Consider the following 17,399-nt stretch of genomic DNA (forward strand, 5'->3'; position numbering starts at 1 on the left):
GCTCCAAATAGTTCTCCTGCACCCTGATAACAAAATCATTGATTAGTATTAATGTTGTTCCACTTTCGCTTAAACTTTTGGGAGAACTGATTTATGATGCGAATTACTTGACTTGTTATGGCTATTAACAGCACTGCAAACAATGTTAAGAAGAAGCATGCGACCGTCCTCTTGAATCCGGCCATGAAGTACAAGATAATCATGAAGAAAGTAGGATAGAAAACATGTGCTACCATGTCACTCAGAGTGCTGCATGCATAGTATACACTTAGTCTATACATGTCTGCTTTCCTTTCTTTCACTATGTAGGCTTTTTCAAATGGAAAAACATATACTGCTCCAAAGATACATGAAGATGTCCAAAATATGCAGATATAGAACATTAAACCAATCTGCATCAAATATGTTGATTCAGGTTAAGGCCCTGTTAGGTTTTTATAATCAAAATGAAAATAGAAATTATGAAAGGAACTACCTGATCTCTTAGTTGAGCCTCTGTGTTGGTTGAGGATTTCCACCAAAGTAGCCCCAAAATAATTGCAATTCCAAGGGCTTGAATTAGTCTGAATTTATCAAAATAGTCCTTGCATCTTGCTGTGAATGTTCTCTTATAAAGAATAATGAATTGGTCCAACCAACTCAATGTCCACTCCTTTTTAACCTGAATTGCTAGCTGAAGATGTTTTGGTGTGTTTACCACTCCATGGTTCTCTAGCTTTTCTTTTGGGTCCAGAATTTCTTTGTACTTGAGTTTTAGATACTAAGAAAACAAATCAACATTTCTTAAGTTAGAAATGAGATAAGACATGGACATAGTTAACTAACTAACTTAATTGAAACTTACCTTAATAACAGCTTTTGAAGGCTCAGAAGATTCTTGATCTCCCAAAATTTCCTGAGGAACACTTATGTCATTCACTTGACCAGTTGCCAAGTCAAGCAAGAACTCTGCAGGATTCATCGGTATATCAGGGGCGAATCTCAATGAAGAAAAGTATTCCATTGAGTCTCTAGCCTTTCCATAATAAACAGGATAGCCTTCTGATATCAGAAGAAGTTTGTCAAACATATGAAAGATTCTGCTTGATGGTTGGTGAATTGTAGTTATTATGGTCCTCCCACCCTATAAAGTTAATCAAAAGATAGTTTTCAGCATCTATTCCAAATGACACTTAAAATTTACTCATGTAAGAATATATGTCACTTTGAACTATACATTCATAACTCATGCATCTTGATATAAATTGTATCTAGATACAGTAAATTACTAATTTCTAGTTACCAATACCTTGGCAAGTCCTTGAAGAGTGAGGAGAAGTTTGTTAGCTGAGGTTGAATCAAGACCTGAAGTTGGTTCATCAAGTAACAGCAATGAAGGATCAACAAGAATTTCATACCCTATGCTAGTTCTCTTCCTTTCTCCTCCTGATATGCCTTTTAGAAATCCTCCACCAATTTTCGTGTGGCGACATCTATGGTTAAACAAAAGATTATTCAGAGAAACAAAATTTTCCCCCTTCCTTTGGTTCTGTAAAAACTATAAGGAAATAAATTTGCACAATTGTCTAACACACCTTTCAAGTCCTAACTCCTTGATAGTGTTTTCCACTTTTGCATATTTTTGTTGCTTGCTCATGTTGGTTGGTAGCCTTAAGAATGCAGAGAAGATCAATGTTTCTTCTATTGTAAGTTGTGGGAAAAGCACATCCTCTTGTGTAACAAATCCAATCCTACAATGCAAAACAAAGAGAAGAAACAGAAAATTACAACATCAGCACAAGTTTATGGTTTGAAAAGATCAAAAGTTCATGTTATAGAAAGATGTTAATTACTAACCTTCTCTTTATAGCAGGATTAAATCTAACATCATTATAAGTAATGTTTCCCTTTACATTCTCAAGTAATCTTCCTCCAATTACTTTCAACAAAGTTGTTTTTCCACTGCCAGAAGGACCCATCAAAGCAAGAATTTCACCAGGGCCAATGCTCCCTGTGATACCCTTAAGGATTTTCTTGTATTTTTCTTGTTCCACTTGTTGTGTGGCCACCTTTGTCACCATTTTCTTTAAAGGGTTGTTGGAATCTGTTTGGCTATTTTTCACTTTGAACTCTACATCCTCAAACTGCAAATCAATGAGAAAATGAATTGTCCATTCTCAAGACCAAGTTAACTACAATCTTATAAAAAAACACCCTAAATTTGAAAGAGTTCCATGGGAAAAATATGTGTTGTGTGCGACACTATACCATAGTTACATAAATTTACTAATTAGGTGACGTATTGCGTACCAATTTACAATTCATCTACGTATTGAAATGTATAAGTATATTTTTCACATAAAATATTTTAAATATGGCGTACCACGTACCCATTCCCATAAAAGAACGTATTGCGTTCCATGTAACTATGCATTATACTAACTCTGTAACTCACATGGTTCACGGTAAGATTATCTGATAAAAGTTTTAATGTACAAATAACATAATTCTTTCATAGAAGCAAGATTATTTTCTCCCTTACCTTCAGATATATGGGGAGTGGTGGATCTTGGTTAATGCTTGAATCCACAATTTTAAGGACAACTTCTGAGTACCTATTGGGAAGATATGCTTGAGACATGAACTCTATGCTGTGGCCAAAGCCATTGCTTCCAGCTATTTGCATGGAACCAACAGAAGGTGGTGACATTGACATTGACATGTCCTCAATCTCATGATCCTCCCTACCATTTTCCATGATCATGAATAATGGGATGAGCTACTGCTACTACTATTACAACCCTTGAATCTAAGCCTAGTAATAAAAGTTCAGATATCATGAAGCATCTGCATTAGACCAAGAGCTTAACTATATATGGAATCTAGAATCTTAGTTTGGTGGGCCACATAATTCTCGTGGCATTTTATTGGTCCATCAATGGCATGAAATGCAGTTCTTACATATCCCTTTCAATTTAACCATTATGAGTATTGTAACAATAACATGACAAAACCATGAATGTAACTGCATTCTATTCATTGTTTATGATATAATTCATTTACAAAAGAGAATATGATTAGAATTTAACATATCACAATTTTTTTTTTCTTCCTTTTTAAAAATTAATAGAATATTTATAAAGAAATGTCTGACATTTAGTGTATAAAATTCGCCTATAACTTAACCTATTTTGACATTAATGTAAGTGAAACTAATTTTAATTATGCATATGTGCCTTAAAATAAGTTTTGAAAAGGATTCTAAACAATTGTTAATTTAAATAATTTTTACATAAATTTCTTTTAAAATAAGTGATTAATAACTATACATATATTAATGTATCAAAATTAACCTCTAAAATATTCATTTAGTATAACTTTACACCATACATCAAATTGTTTTTTTTTTTATTTGTCAAATAGAAAAAAAAAACCCTAAATTCCTAAAAAACAAGATGAAAACATTTAACTTTGGGATATACGACACCGTTTTACACATGAACTAGAAAGTGTTGAACTGTAGAACCCCTAATTCAAAGCTTGAACCTTTTCATCCAAAACAGCAAGAACAACACACACTCGCACAGAGGGGGCGTGGAAGAATCGTAAGTGCTACTCTGTAGAGATTTCAGCTGCTAAGCGGTTGCATTGGAGATTTCAGCTTCAACAAGGTACCTGAGGAATTTAATGCTCTTTTTTTTTTCTTTTTTTTCTTCTGGGTTGGTGTTTAAAAGCTGAGAAAGTATGGGAAAATAAGCAAAGATGAGATTTTGAATTTCTTTATTGTAATTGGTATCTCTGATGAATCTTGCTTTGTTCATCCCTGTTCAGTAATATTATTAGCTGTGATCTCTGCGATTATATGAGAGTGAGTAAGATTAACTCTTCATTTTGAGGTTTTTATACTTTTTTTTTTCCTACAAAAAGAAATTCATTTGAGATTCTAAACATTTTTGTGTGTGGAAGTTTTTTTCAATGATTGTTGGTAGGATTGGACTCAGATTTTAAAGCATGAGCTTGTAGTGTTTTTGGATTGTTGATCTATAATCATCGATATTTATGATTTGAAATCATCTAATCATTCTATCAAATGTAACTTTAGTGCATTAAATTACTACTAAAACTTCAAAGGTAGATGCAATGATGAAAGTTATCTTTTTATGTCAGTTCAGGACATGATCTAAACCCTTTGTGCTAACCTTTCATCTTCTTAGATTTTTTTTTAATTGCTATGTTATGGATTTATGGTTAAGAATGGAATGCATCTGTTGTCTGTGGCAGTTTCTGTATCCATCTGACGAGGACCTGTATAAGTTGATAAGCTCCTTGCGGGGAGAATATTTTGGAGTTATTGAAATTTGGAAGTGCTGCTGACCTTAGAAAGATTAGTGCTTGAAGAAATCTAAACGGATAATTTGAGAAGATCCGTTATGGACTCGAGTACTCAACAATGGATTAGGTAGAGGAAATGGATGTAACACCTGCTTCCGGTGAATCCTCCTCAAGCATGGTGGATGGTTGTAGCAGGGATGAAGAAAATTGTATATTAAATGAAGTGGATTCGGTTGAAGTACCTGACAATGGAAGAGTTTCATTTGGAAATGAAGAAAGTGGTCCTCATGTTAAAGATGGTGGAGATATGAATGTCTTGAAACAAAAGGTAACTTTCACAAAAGAAATTGTTACATGCTTTTCTTAACTTAATTCCAACTGAATATGACCCAGTTTGGGGATCCCCTGTTTCCTATTTTTCTATCTTTTGTTGGGTAGTTGATGTTTAGATGAAGGAATTGTATAATCCAGCTGTTTTATTTCTTGATCTGATCATGTCAATAGATGTGAAATATGGAGATATAGAATGGCATGTGAAACTAAATAACTAATAAACTTATAAATCAGGAAAAAGCACTCATAGATGACTTGGCTTCAAGAATTTCTGAACTAGAGCTTCTTGAAGGAGAATTGGAAGTGATGAAATCAGCATCAGAAATGGCATTTGATAAGCAACACTCCGTTGACTTCTATGCCGACCAGTTGAATGAACAACTACAAGCCAAAAGACATAACCTTTTGAAGTTGGAGTCAGAGTGGTGAGTAAACATATTCATATGAAATACTAGATCATTTTAGCTTCAGTTAGTACTGTGTATTCAGGGTTTACTTTGATTCCAGGTCAGAATAGTCACAGCATAGGACAAATTGTTCACTTCACCGAATTTCAATACATTTTGCAGGGATCCAGTAAGAAAAAGTTTGGAAGAGAAGAAGAGAAGTCTCGAGGACTCTTTATATTCAAGTAATCCAGATTTACAAGAAATGCTCGAAAAGTTGCGAGAATGTCAACAGGAAGAACAGCTCATTCTATCCGAAATTAGAAAGAGGTATGTATTCAAGAATTCTTCATTTTACTTTGTACAACTGAACTGAATAAAAGATTCTTCAGAGAACAGTAAAATAGATTGGCTTTGGAATGTTGAAAAGTTTCTTCTAATTCAATCCTTGTTGATTACCTTTCAATGAATACTTTTTAAACATGAATATTGTGTTTCTCTAGGGAGGAAGAGCAATCAAAGCTCTCTGCTGATCTTGCGAAGCAGCCAAAATCATCATCGAGGAAATCATACACTGAAAAAATAAAAGAGATAACAAAAAATAGTCGCAAACAGGATGCTGACATTGAGCGTATCTTGAAAGAAACTAGAGAGGTTCAATTAGACAGTAACTCTATCCAAGAACGCTTGCATCGGACGTATGCTGTTGCTGATGAAATTGTCTTTAGGTATGAACATTTGATCATCGCATGCATATCGAAACATCCACACAGGTGTGCTAGGGCATATTACATGCAGAGTGCACACAAGAAAATAAAATGAAGATAAAGGGCCTAATTTTGTTACTTTCTATTAAAGGTAGGTAATAAGAAATTTCTTTCTCTTTTTTCTCTGCAGGGAAGCGAAGAAGGATGCTACAGGGAGGCAGATTTATAGGCTCCTCACTAGCATCCACCAAGGTTTTGAACAAATATCTCAGAAAATCATGGCAACTGATAGAATCAGAAGAGAAGTTGCAGAGTATGAAATGAAATTAGCAGCTATGACCCCAAGAAGCTTAGATGCAAACAAACCACATGCTGATGCTGATATCGATGTCGTCGTTAAGGAAAATGATTATTTTGAGCATCCATTCCAGGAGAAGTGAATTTTGTTTCCATTAGTTGTTGTGAAACCACCTTTTGTAACTGGAAAATTACATTGTAATTGGATTTGATGTGTTCAAAGTTAAATAGGACCACACTAACATTTTCTTTGAATGATTTAGTATTGATGTAATCATGTTCCTTGGTTTTGTTCATTGTAATTTCTACAGGGCTTAAATTTTCTGAATTCATTATAGTATGGATATGGATAAGGAAGGAATCAATTCTGCAGCTATGCAAACAATGGATATTGACCTTATGGACAACTTTAAAAGAAAAATAACTTAAAAAATAAAAAAAATTCAGAGGTATTAGGCTAAAAAAGAGACAGTGAGGACAATACTGATTGCATTCACCAATATAGCAAATAATTGAATGGACTAAAATTTAATATAATAATATATACTATGGTAGGAAAGCTACCAGCCATACCAAACATGAATGAGTGGACTTATGGGCTGAGTATCTGTCCCCACTATCCAAACAGAAAAAAAAGGATATGGCATTATTATATTAGACATCATTTTAGGCTTTAGAGGTTGATAAAGTGTGAGAAAGTTCAGAAAAACTTGTCATGGTTGATAGTACTGTGCAAATTCCATTTCTTGGAATAGCAGCATGACAGCATCTAATCATCCATTCCCATAAATAGATGTTTAGTCTAAAGTAGCACACCAATCAAAGAAAATTTAATTAAGGGATAGGAAACAAAAATAATAAAGCATTATGGTATATGATTGATCATCCAACTTGAAAGCCACCATTTAGAACTTTATTCTTAACAAATTTTCTTTTAGTATTATATTGGACATTTCATTTGCCCCCATATATTAGAATTAGTGTTTGATTTTTAACTATTTACTAGTTTATATAATCAATGCAAAAAAGATTAAACTATAGAATTAAATCAAGAAGTTATACTTGTATTTTAGTTATAGAAAGAAAAAAACTTAGCATGCATAATATATAGTGAATAACGGTTAACACCAACAACTAGTTGGTGTGATACCTGAAATATTGGCAATGCAGTTAGAGTAAGATAAAAGTTTTGTATCATATTTTAGATTTTTAGTTATGATATCTGATATATGATATGATACATAATACATATAATATATTGATTGGTATCTTATATCACAAACGAAAGATTTGCTATCAAGTCAATCTCACCTAATATAAGAGCACTTCATATGGTTGTTGCTACATGTGTTCTTGACTGTTTCCTAATCATAATAACAATATTTTTCATGATGTTACCTTAACTTCCCCGTAAATCAACAGTTACACCAATCTCTAACTATACTTGAAACAAGGACACGTGTCATTATATTGTTGGAAGTCAGATCAAATGCAATATTCTCTCATGTAACACAAAGCAATTTTTTCTCTTAGCTTCTTCCACTTTTTCCCTTTATTCTCTTTATTAATTTTTTTTCTTTTTCTTTTTTCTTCTTTCATGCTATTGAGAAAACACCTCCTTGAAGAATGAAAAAAATCTGTTTTTGAAGATACCCTTTTGCATTGATTGTGTTTTAAGCATCTTGGCCTATTCATTCATATTAATGTGACCCTTTAATTTATTTTTTTTCCCCCTCTGTCTTTCTATTTTAATAACTTCTTTATATGTAATTGGTAACACAAGTGTAACACAAAGGGTCCTCAATATTTGATCAAATATGTGATGAATAGTCCAGATTGGTATGGGGTGGTTTGATTTGCTGTGGAGAGAAGAGGGAAGAAAACTCATCAAAAGAAAAGATAGTGATGCAGGAGAAGCAGGTCTCTTCTTAGTTCTTAGATGTCACTGCACTTAAGTTTCATTGCATGCAAACAAGTACTTTTACCTCTCCATTCTTGTATTCTTGATTTTCTGAAATTCTCTCCTGAATTTTGCTATGTATAGATTTCAAATCATTTTAACATTGTTCTTTCCTTGATCATTCTGTGTGAGATTTCATTTTTCTTGTTCAAAAATCCATCTAATAGACAGTCTTAAGTTATAATTTTGTAATATACATTTTAATTTCCTTTGTGATATCAATTCCCATTTTTGGATTGAACTGATAATGTCCATTTTCTGAAATTTCTTTTGATGTTCTAATTTTCAAATTCCTAAATTGGATACCATCTTCAATAATCTTTCAGAGACATGCATAAATATGACATAAATCAATTGATGGCAACATCATTGTTCTTAAGAACATTATATGTATTAGAATTGATGTCCTCTTCACTCTTAAGACTAATGTCAGTTCTGATAGTCAGGTAGAGCACTGGAAGAGCTCAGAGCTTCTCTCTACAATGAGCTCCGAACCTCCGAAGGAGCGAAGCGCCAACAGCAAAGATACTGTGGACCGGTGGCTGCATTGTCCTTCAACTTCATGGTTGCTGTTGGGATCATCATGGCAAACAAATTGGTCAGCACGATTTGCTTCGTTTTCTTTTCTTGCAAGTAATTCATGATGTGATGATGAACTATTATTCATTGAAGGAAATTTTTGTTAACAGGTGATGGGGAAAGTTGGATTCAAGTTCCCAATATTCCTCACATTTGTTCACTACATCACAGCATGGGTTCTCCTTGCAATTTTCAAGGCATTATCAGTGCTTCCTGTGTCACCTCCATCAAAAACAACTCCATTCTCTTCTCTATTTGCATTAGGTGTTGTAATGGCCTTTGCCTCTGGCCTTGCCAACACTAGCCTCAAGTATAACAGGTCCACCACCTCTTTGTTTTATAACATTTTTCATAGTAAAATAGGAGTTTAATTTCTATATAATGTGCATATAAAAGAGTTTTTACACTTACATCTAATCAAATATCCTCACTATCTGAAAAGGAAATCATTTTTCCCCCATGTGTCAACACCTGATAGTTGTCAGTACATATAAATTAAACTCATAAATGATTTGTAACTTTTTCTGTTTACTGAATAGTCATCCCATCATGCAGTATTGGTTTCTACCAAATGGCTAAAATTGCTGTCACCCCAACAATTGTTCTTGCTGAGTTTGTACTTTTTGGGAAGACAATTTCTTTTAAAAAGGTAAGGAATAATGCTGCTGCTTTTTCTTTTGTTTCTCTTTAGCAAAGCCCTTCAAATATGCTAAAAAGGGGTCTAGTACACCAACCCCTTCTCTTTATTTTTCTTTATATGCACTTATCATGTAATTGTAATGATTCAGGTCTTGGCTTTGGCTGTGGTATCAGTAGGTGTAGCAGTTGCAACTGTAACAGATTTAGAGTTCAATTTATTTGGTGCTCTGGTTGCAATTGCATGGATAATACCAAGTGCCATAAATAAGATTTTATGGTCTAGTCTACAACAGCAAGGAAATTGGACTGCCCTGGCGTAAGTACTTGTCATCACTAACCAATTTTTCCATGGCATAACGATGTTATGTTAGCGCATATAATTGGAATTAGAAATTAGTTAGAATCAGTTACATATAGTTAAGAGTTAGTTACACCCATTAATCAATACAATAACAATTGACAACTGACAGTTTCAATTTCATAAAAGCTCATATGTAACTAAATCTTAATATCTAACTAGTTCTAGTTAACTTCCAGTTCTAATTATTTCCTCTAACACTTACCATTTGCCAAAATACTTGGACTTAAAAAAAAAACCTTTTTTATGGTAGGTTGATGTGGAAGACAACCCCAGTGACAGTTTTCTTCCTAGGGGCATTGATGCCATGGATAGATCCTCCAGGAGTCCTATCCTTTCAGTGGGATGTAAACAACTCAACTGCAATCTTGATATCTGCTCTTCTTGGTTTTCTCTTACAGTGGTCAGGTGCATTGGCATTAGGGTGAGACTACCTTTTCTTCTCTTACAATAATAACAGCATACCACTTTTTTGTTTAGATTAGATCGACTATATAGATCAGACGATATCATATGTGCTATGCAAGAACCTTGAGCGTCACGCAAACAACAGAACATGTCATGAGTAATTCTATGATGGAAAAATGAAAAGTAAATTAAATAGGCTAATTCCACACTTTGATGCAGGGCCACTTCAGCTACCACACATGTTGTGTTAGGACAGTTCAAAACATGTGTGATTCTTCTTGGAGGGTATCTGATATTCAACTCAGATCCTGGGATTGTGAGCATTGGAGGTGCTGTTGTTGCTCTCACTGGAATGTCAGTCTACACAACACTCAACTTGCAAGAATCTAAGGATAACACCAAGCAGCTTCCAAAGCAGGTTGTAACAAAATCTGTTGGTGAAGGCAGCACAGACTTGAATGTAAATAGTACAAGCATTGTTGTCTAAGACAGATAGATAATCAATCGTTTGGGAGCAACATTTAAACCAGATTCTGTCTCATTTTTGTTGTATAGACGGCCTTAGTTGCAAAGATTTAATCATTAAAACTTGAAACATGTGTTAGGTTTATGTCTACCAAGAGTAGTTTTCTTTATTTTTTATTTCTTAAAGAGTGTGTTACATCACACTTGTATCATATGGTAACTTGATTTTCTATAATTAATGTTTGAAACTTGACAGATGTTGAAGATTGGTATGCAAGATAGTTCTCAACAAAATACAATTTGATCAATATTAGTACATAAATTCATGATTGTGAATGCAGAGAATAATAAAAGAAAGAAAGAAGCCTATACTGAAAGAAACAAAGAAACCAACCTATAAAAAGTGCTATGATCATAAAATGCAAATGTCTCAGTGCATAAACAATAATTCAAAAAGGCATGTTAGAACTCTCATTCAACCCAAGCAAAGCACATTCTAAACATAAAAAGGGGGCATGAAACTTGAATTTTTGTTTATAGAGAAAATAGATATGACAAATTCTAATACAGCAATAGAACTGTATAATATAATATCCGCTATCAAATCATCAAAATGTAATATACAGGTGAGACATTAGAACTGGAAAAATTGGTAAAATCTCACCCTACTCTATTGAAACTCTTGGCTTAGTATAACACCACTAGGAATCTCTTTCTTATAGCCACAACTAAATGTTCTATATAAGGGGGCAAAAGAACATGTGAAGGGTAAAATAAACTTCTTGGGGCGCAAAAATTAAAAAAAAAAAAACAAAAACCTGCAACTAGCACCCTTCAAAATCGTTAGCACCAAAATATCTCCATCCAAAAAAGAGTACTAATTTTCTTTTTTTTTCCTCATTCTTTTTGGCCGCATTTCTTATTTACACTTTCAGATCAGGACCATATTTCTTGGATTTGAACACATCATTGTCACCAAGAGATTTTTTTTTTCAGCTCTAAAAATTAGAATTCCAATTGATCTGTGTAGGCTGAGGCTGATGGTAAGAGCCTGAAGGGGGTCCTACAGCTTCGACAGGCCCAGCCACAGCCTGAGACTGTTGCAAAAGTGTTGAAGGCGAAACTACCGTCTGCCCCGGAGGATAGATGCCTGCAAACGCCCCATGGCTGGCCTGAGGCGCGGGGAATGTAAGATGTTGTCCCTGAGGAGTGAGGTTGTACAGAGAATTAACTTGCAAATTTGATACATCTTGGCCTGGAGCAGGTATCCAGACAGCAGATCCTTCACTCTGAGATTTAAAAAATGGGGTCAAAATAACTAGAAGATTCAAAAACTTGGACAGATGCTGATGAAACATGATCTCCCACTCGACCGAGAAAGAGAGCGTGAAACTTAAACAGAAACGTTAAAGAAGGTATGGAAATGAACTAACCTGTTGTGCAGTTGTATAGATATGGTTTTCCTTCAATTGAGACACAGAAATATCTTCATTTCCAGCTGAGCTTCCTGCATTAACGGCTGGACTAGGTGCATATCCAACAGGAGGGTTGATATAAGATCCAGAAGGAATTCCAATATGGGCTGAATTTCCTGTGTTCGCTCCAGCCTTGAATTGAGGGAGAGGGAATTTGATCCCGGCTGCAGCAGCAGCAGCTGCGGGTAGATACATGTTGCCAGCTGATGGCTGTTGAGGGAAGCCATTATGGCTTAAAAATTGGTGTATTGGAGACAGATAAATTGGAGGGTAATAGTGGCCATATGGAAAGAAGTTGGCCGGGTAAGGTGGCCTGAAAAGGGAAACTGATTGTGGAGGTACAGGAATAGGGCTCTGCAGAGGTGGAGTTGGGCTAGGGCTAGTGACGGTCTGGGAACTTGCAGGCTGCAATTTGAAAAGGACAAGAGGAAGTTAAGGAAAAGGGAATGTGTGGAAAAGGAAACAAATACTCATTGTTGCAATTCCAATCAATTGACAGTAAAAGAAAAAAGTGCAATTTCTCAAAGTAACACTACAATCCAAAGCTAAAGCATGGAGAAACTTACAACATAGTTAGTAAAACGAGATGTTTCTTGAGATTGAGGTTCAGTTCCCTCAAATTGAACTTGCTGATTCCCTAAAATGATGGACTGGTAATAGTTTTGAGCACTTTGAACGTTGGGAATTTGATGGCCCTCTGGAGCCAACAATACCTCCTGCTTTGGATGATCAACCTTCAAGTCAGTGCTAGTTACAGCATTGCCTTCTGGTGGAGCAGATGTCTTTTCAATCATATAGGGCGAAGAATGTTGAAAATCAACTTGATCCCCTTGTTGACTCAACGATGCAGTTTGGTCCCTACACTCAAGTATGAATACCATCAAATCAAAGATTAAAAGGAGCACACCATGGCTCAGTTAATAAACTTGGAGAGAGAGAGAGAGAGAGAGAGAGAGAGAGAGAGAGAGATCAATTTAAAGCATTACAATTCATAAAAGAAATAATACCCCAGCCCAGGATTTCCAGAGGGACATGAAAGAAGTATTCACTTTCTCCGCAGAGAAACTCTACACCTTTAAAGTGGTGACATTAAGGTATATTATGGTAATTACCTAAATGGAGGAGTTTGGCAAAAGAATAAAGCTATGCTGACCCAATAACAGACCATCTCTACAACATTTTAAAAAGGTTTATAATTTGATTTATACAAAAAAATTGAAGCATTTAGACCACAAACCTAGAGATGGCATCTTTGTCGCTTCCAAGAGAAGATTCAAGAGCAGGAGAAGGGTTATGGTCACCATCAGCTCCACTGCTAGATGTTTCATTTGGACCCAAGGTATCAAAGCTTCCAAATGTCAGACCACTTTTTAAAGCCTTGGGTACTTGGAAATGATTAGGAAAAGTAACATGTTGCCTCAATTCGGCTGAAGATTGCACACAAGCATCAGAAGTTGGAACCTCGGAAACATTAGCTGTTTCAGAAACAGAAGTGAATACACCAGCATATTGAAAGAATTGAGTGAAGAATTACTTGTGAACATAGAATTAAAAGATTTACCCAGAGATGGCTGGCTACTGGAGCTAGAAGATGACCCCAAGTTTCCATTTAGAGAAGCAGTTGAGACTTGAGATGGCTCAAAGAACCGATTGTTTTCAACATTGTTTGAATAAGGGGCATTCATTTTGCTTGCAGAATTCACAGACACGGAATTTTCATTTTTGGGTGGTAAATCACTAGCTTCATTAAGAATAACTTTATTCCCTTTGACATGATTTGTTCCAGCAGACATCCAGGGACTCCCAACTTCCCTACTAATAGAACTACTGACACCAGGATTATGGGAGGAAGATGATGCAAGTACAGGATCCAAAGAAGAGGTATGACCAGTGGATGCAGCAGCAGAAGTGAGAATTTGACCAGAACTTGACAGTGACTTTCCTTGCTCAGTGCTGGTAACTGAGTTAAAGGTTTGAATAGGGGAAGTAGCTGCAGCAACAGGAGCAACTTGGGGTTGAACATTTTCTTGATTGCCGGTGTTGTTATCAGTGGAACTGCTTTTAGGGACAGTTGGAACACTCCCTGCAAGAGATTGGCCACCAGAACCATTGCCAGACTTTCCATTGGTTTGATTTGTAGCGATAGCACCATGGGTTGTATTAGCAGGAACTCTGCACTTGAAGAAAATTAAATTTGAAGAGGATGCATGTAGATTCAAAATAGAGTATATTAAAGTATAAATGAAGATATTGAAACTGGTGTAATACTATTAGCATCAATAATCAGGTGAGGTGAACAACTTAACCTTGTGACTTGAGATGCTGCATTAGCTTTTGTTTTCTGCAAAACTGGCTGAGATGAGGGTGCATGATTTCTCTCTGCACTGTTATTGATTCCATTTTCCCTACGCATTGCAAGGTTCCTCCCACCGCCACCGCCATCTAAAAGAGATATTTGTAAAACAAAGTAACGCAACTAATGAGATAAAAAAGAAGTGGCAGGAGATCAGCTAATACATAAGACAGATCTCTATACAAAAAAACATGTAGGAGAGTTGGTCTTTTTCATCTTGCAACAGCAAAATCAAAACATTATTATGAAAGAGTTTCAGATCAAAGATTGTAAGAAAATGTTTAAAGAATCAGCTTGTGCTAAGTTTTTAAGAATTGATGATATCCTAAAGTTATGTTTTAATGTAGCCAAGCTTCCTGGTGACTCTTCTGAAAATGGATGGCCGTAGACGAAACAGAGGTAATATTAGAGACTTCAGTTGTGAAGTTATACCAGAAAAATTGGACGTGTAACCCCCGGAAGCACCCCTTAACCCCCTCCCTTGTCCACCTTGCTTTGACCGAGAATCCTCAGAGGTTCTACTCCCAAAACCCTGGAATGATCAACAAACTCGAATTAGTTAAGGGTGACAATAAATACGAGAGAATATAATGAAAAGTACAAGCTCATTTACTCATTTACAACAACTTGACATCTACAATGGCCACAACACAGTATATAATGCAGACACAGGCAATTACACATAACTTCAAATCTTCCACCCTTCAGCAAATAATATTGAACAAATTTTAAACATGGCATATAACCAGTAGCCAACAAAATGGTAGCAATCAAGATATCTGAATTCTGAAGAAACAAATAAGAGGTCCATCAAGGCATCATTTCAACTGATATATTATTCAGGCTCGATATTAATATGATTCAGCAACTCAACTTTCATAAGCACAAGTTACGAACCAACTTAGACACAATTATATAATCACATAGCAAGTAACAAGTGAAGAAGGTAAAGAACTATCCAACAGAAAAGAAAAGTTACCTCCTTCTTTCTGTCACGTCTCCTTCTCACCTCATGAAAAGTATCTGTGAACAAACCAAAATGTATGAACAAAACCATTCACATAAATAACATTAAAACCACAGAAAACTCAGAAATGCCGTTAAAACATTCATAAATGATTATAAGCCAGAGTCCTTCTCCTTCAGCCATTAAATAGAAAGTGCGTGAGCTGAGATCCTGAGGGAGATATAAGCAATCACAATAGCATGTTAAGAACTTAAGCTAATACCACCAAACCCCATGTTTTAAATCATGTTCACACGCATTCAACAGTTGCAAAAGTCCAAACTTCTGGTATTCAAAGCACCAAACAAAGTTCCCACAAACCAATAAAAACATCAAAAAGAGATTAAAACGTCCATGAAAATGATAATACCAGCTCAACTTCAATAATCACTGGCTTAGCTAATACTCTAGTAAAGCTTAAAACTTGAAACCGTTATCTTCAAATCCCTAACAACAGAAATACTATAAAGAACAAACACCAAAAAGGGTCGGTAGCCAAAAGGCGCAAAATAAGAAATCACAGTGGATCGCAAGGGAAACAAAGGAAGACCCAGATGAGGGAACAGTAAAAAGTAACATTTTTTATCATTTGGGATTGAAGAAATACAAAGAGAAATGAATTTGAAAAAAAAGAAGAGAAGAGAAGAAAACCTAAATAGAGAAGCTTCTGAGCGGTCTCATTGGGATCCATGGAACATTCACGGAGGACGGCGTAGATTTCGTCGTCGGTGTGCTGTTTTCCGGTGATCTCTCTGATGTCATGGATGGTCTTCCGTACATTGTTGGGGATCGGAACCCTAGAAGACCCGCCACCGCCGCTCATCCTTTTTCTCTAATGCTTTTTTTTTGTTTTTCGCTGTGTTAACACACACAAAGCACAAAGAAGAAGAAAAGGGGATAGTGTCTTTAGTTTGTGTCTTATAAGGGACACAGCATCAATGATTATTTTTATAAACTCTTAAATCATATAATGTTAGACCAAATCATTGTGATTTCTTTTTTCATTTTATAGAAAATTATAGTGAAATATTACTTTTTCCCCAAGCAATTCATAAAAATATATTATTTTTAAATAACATAAATTATATTAACCTTCTCTGGGGTAATAATAAATTAGGATTTTTAACTAACAAATATAGACCAAAAATATAACATATTTAAAAAATTAAATTAAATTACTCTTTTAAGGGGTAATACACTAATACTACACTTTATATATAAGAAGTATGAACAGTTAACTGAATTATTATATTCATATTTCGGATACATTTTAAATACGATTCTATTGAACACATTTTAAATACAACACTTATTGATACTTGTCTGACACGAATATCTTTTGTATTCAAAAATATTTTATATTTTATATATATTTTATTTTTGTATCTTACAAAAATTTAAAATCCGTATATTTGCATATCTTATATCATACTGAGTCCAAGTATGTAGACAGTGGCTTTACATATATATAACATCAAAATCATTATTACATTTAACTAAAATTGTCAATATAAAAAAGTTAAATTGGAATTAGTTTCATCCGATTAGACTTAATTAGAATGGACTAACCTAGTACTTCGGGTTCCGTAGCCCAATAATTTGAACATACTTTTTAATTCTTTTTTGCAATTTGAAAAATAACTTCCACAATATTAATCAATCTACTCATTTCATTTGTATGAATCCATCATGTTATAATTGTTTGCGGGAACGATTATGCACGTATGGGCTAAAGGATATTTAAATGCATTAACTATAAAAAATAAATGTGCATAATACACATACACATAGCAATCGTAATCTTCAATCCATTCTTTTTTCTTTTTTTTCTTTTCCTATTTAAAGACAAGAAAGTTGTAAATTTAATAATACAATTAGTCAGCTCAAGCTAATTAAAAACTAACCCCAATAGGTCAATATATATCTGTATATATTTCTAGCATCATTAGATTTTTGAAATGATTATATAAGTTATCATACAGTCATTTTGGATAAAAACACTCTTGAAAATTCATTAAATATACTACATAATTATATTATATGTACATTAAAAAAATTATTTATCAAATATATATTAAAATATAAAATATATTAAAAAATTATAATATATATAAAATAAGAA

General features: G+C 34.5%; 4 protein-coding genes across 8 annotated transcripts in view; 2 read left to right on the top strand and 2 right to left on the bottom strand.

The window, feature by feature from the left end:
* The window catches only part of LOC107608256 (ABC transporter G family member 26-like), a 3,836-nt gene extending 838 nt beyond the window's left edge, over window positions 1-2,998 (bottom strand). Inside the window, exons 1-8 of the mRNA XM_016310101.2 lie at window positions 2,522-2,998; window positions 1,837-2,123; window positions 1,575-1,730; window positions 1,289-1,472; window positions 845-1,123; window positions 476-760; window positions 108-392; window positions 1-23 (exon numbers count right to left, since the gene is read on the bottom strand). Coding sequence (XP_016165587.2) covers window positions 1-23; window positions 108-392; window positions 476-760; window positions 845-1,123; window positions 1,289-1,472; window positions 1,575-1,730; window positions 1,837-2,123; window positions 2,522-2,743 — 1,721 coding nt within the window. The 5' untranslated portion in view covers window positions 2,744-2,998. The remainder of the gene's footprint in view (window positions 24-107; window positions 393-475; window positions 761-844; window positions 1,124-1,288; window positions 1,473-1,574; window positions 1,731-1,836; window positions 2,124-2,521) is intronic.
* On the top strand, window positions 3,482-6,364 carry LOC107609724 (coiled-coil domain-containing protein 22). 2 transcript variants are annotated; one of them, XM_016311742.2, is made up of 7 exons: window positions 3,482-3,650; window positions 4,261-4,277; window positions 4,309-4,639; window positions 4,879-5,069; window positions 5,214-5,360; window positions 5,534-5,758; window positions 5,928-6,364. In XM_016311742.2, the coding sequence occupies exons 3-7, from the start codon at window positions 4,448-4,450 to the stop codon at window positions 6,175-6,177; spliced, it is 1,005 nt and encodes a 334-aa protein (XP_016167228.1). In that variant the 5' UTR covers window positions 3,482-3,650; window positions 4,261-4,277; window positions 4,309-4,447; the 3' UTR covers window positions 6,178-6,364. The 2 variants fall into 2 exon arrangements, with proteins under 2 accessions (XP_016167228.1, XP_016167227.1); XM_016311741.2 differs by having other exon boundaries at window positions 4,261-4,639.
* LOC107609920 (nucleotide-sugar uncharacterized transporter 2) lies at window positions 7,344-11,241 on the top strand. Of its 4 annotated transcripts, none has more exons than XM_016311976.2 (7): window positions 7,344-7,954; window positions 8,441-8,592; window positions 8,684-8,892; window positions 9,129-9,222; window positions 9,362-9,528; window positions 9,824-9,994; window positions 10,198-11,241. In XM_016311976.2, exons 1-7 carry the CDS (start codon window positions 7,876-7,878, stop codon window positions 10,463-10,465), a joined length of 1,140 nt encoding a protein of 379 aa, XP_016167462.1. In that variant the 5' UTR covers window positions 7,344-7,875; the 3' UTR covers window positions 10,466-11,241. The 4 variants fall into 4 exon arrangements, with proteins under 4 accessions (XP_016167462.1, XP_016167463.1, XP_020962518.1 ...); XM_016311977.2 differs by having other exon boundaries at window positions 7,805-7,954; window positions 8,437-8,592; XM_021106859.1 differs by having other exon boundaries at window positions 7,884-8,009.
* LOC107609030 (GBF-interacting protein 1-like) lies at window positions 11,085-16,231 on the bottom strand. Its single transcript, XM_016310848.2, has 9 exons — window positions 15,929-16,231; window positions 15,251-15,294; window positions 14,704-14,803; window positions 14,225-14,360; window positions 13,480-14,090; window positions 13,156-13,393; window positions 12,485-12,776; window positions 11,877-12,323; window positions 11,085-11,732 (listed from the first exon to the last, which is right to left on the bottom strand). Exons 1-9 carry the CDS (start codon window positions 16,098-16,100, stop codon window positions 11,442-11,444), a joined length of 2,331 nt encoding a protein of 776 aa, XP_016166334.1. The 5' UTR covers window positions 16,101-16,231; the 3' UTR covers window positions 11,085-11,441.

The sequence above is a fragment of the Arachis ipaensis genome, chromosome B07, assembly GCF_000816755.2.
Source record: "Arachis ipaensis cultivar K30076 chromosome B07, Araip1.1, whole genome shotgun sequence".
Taxonomy (NCBI): Eukaryota; Viridiplantae; Streptophyta; class Magnoliopsida; order Fabales; family Fabaceae; genus Arachis; species Arachis ipaensis.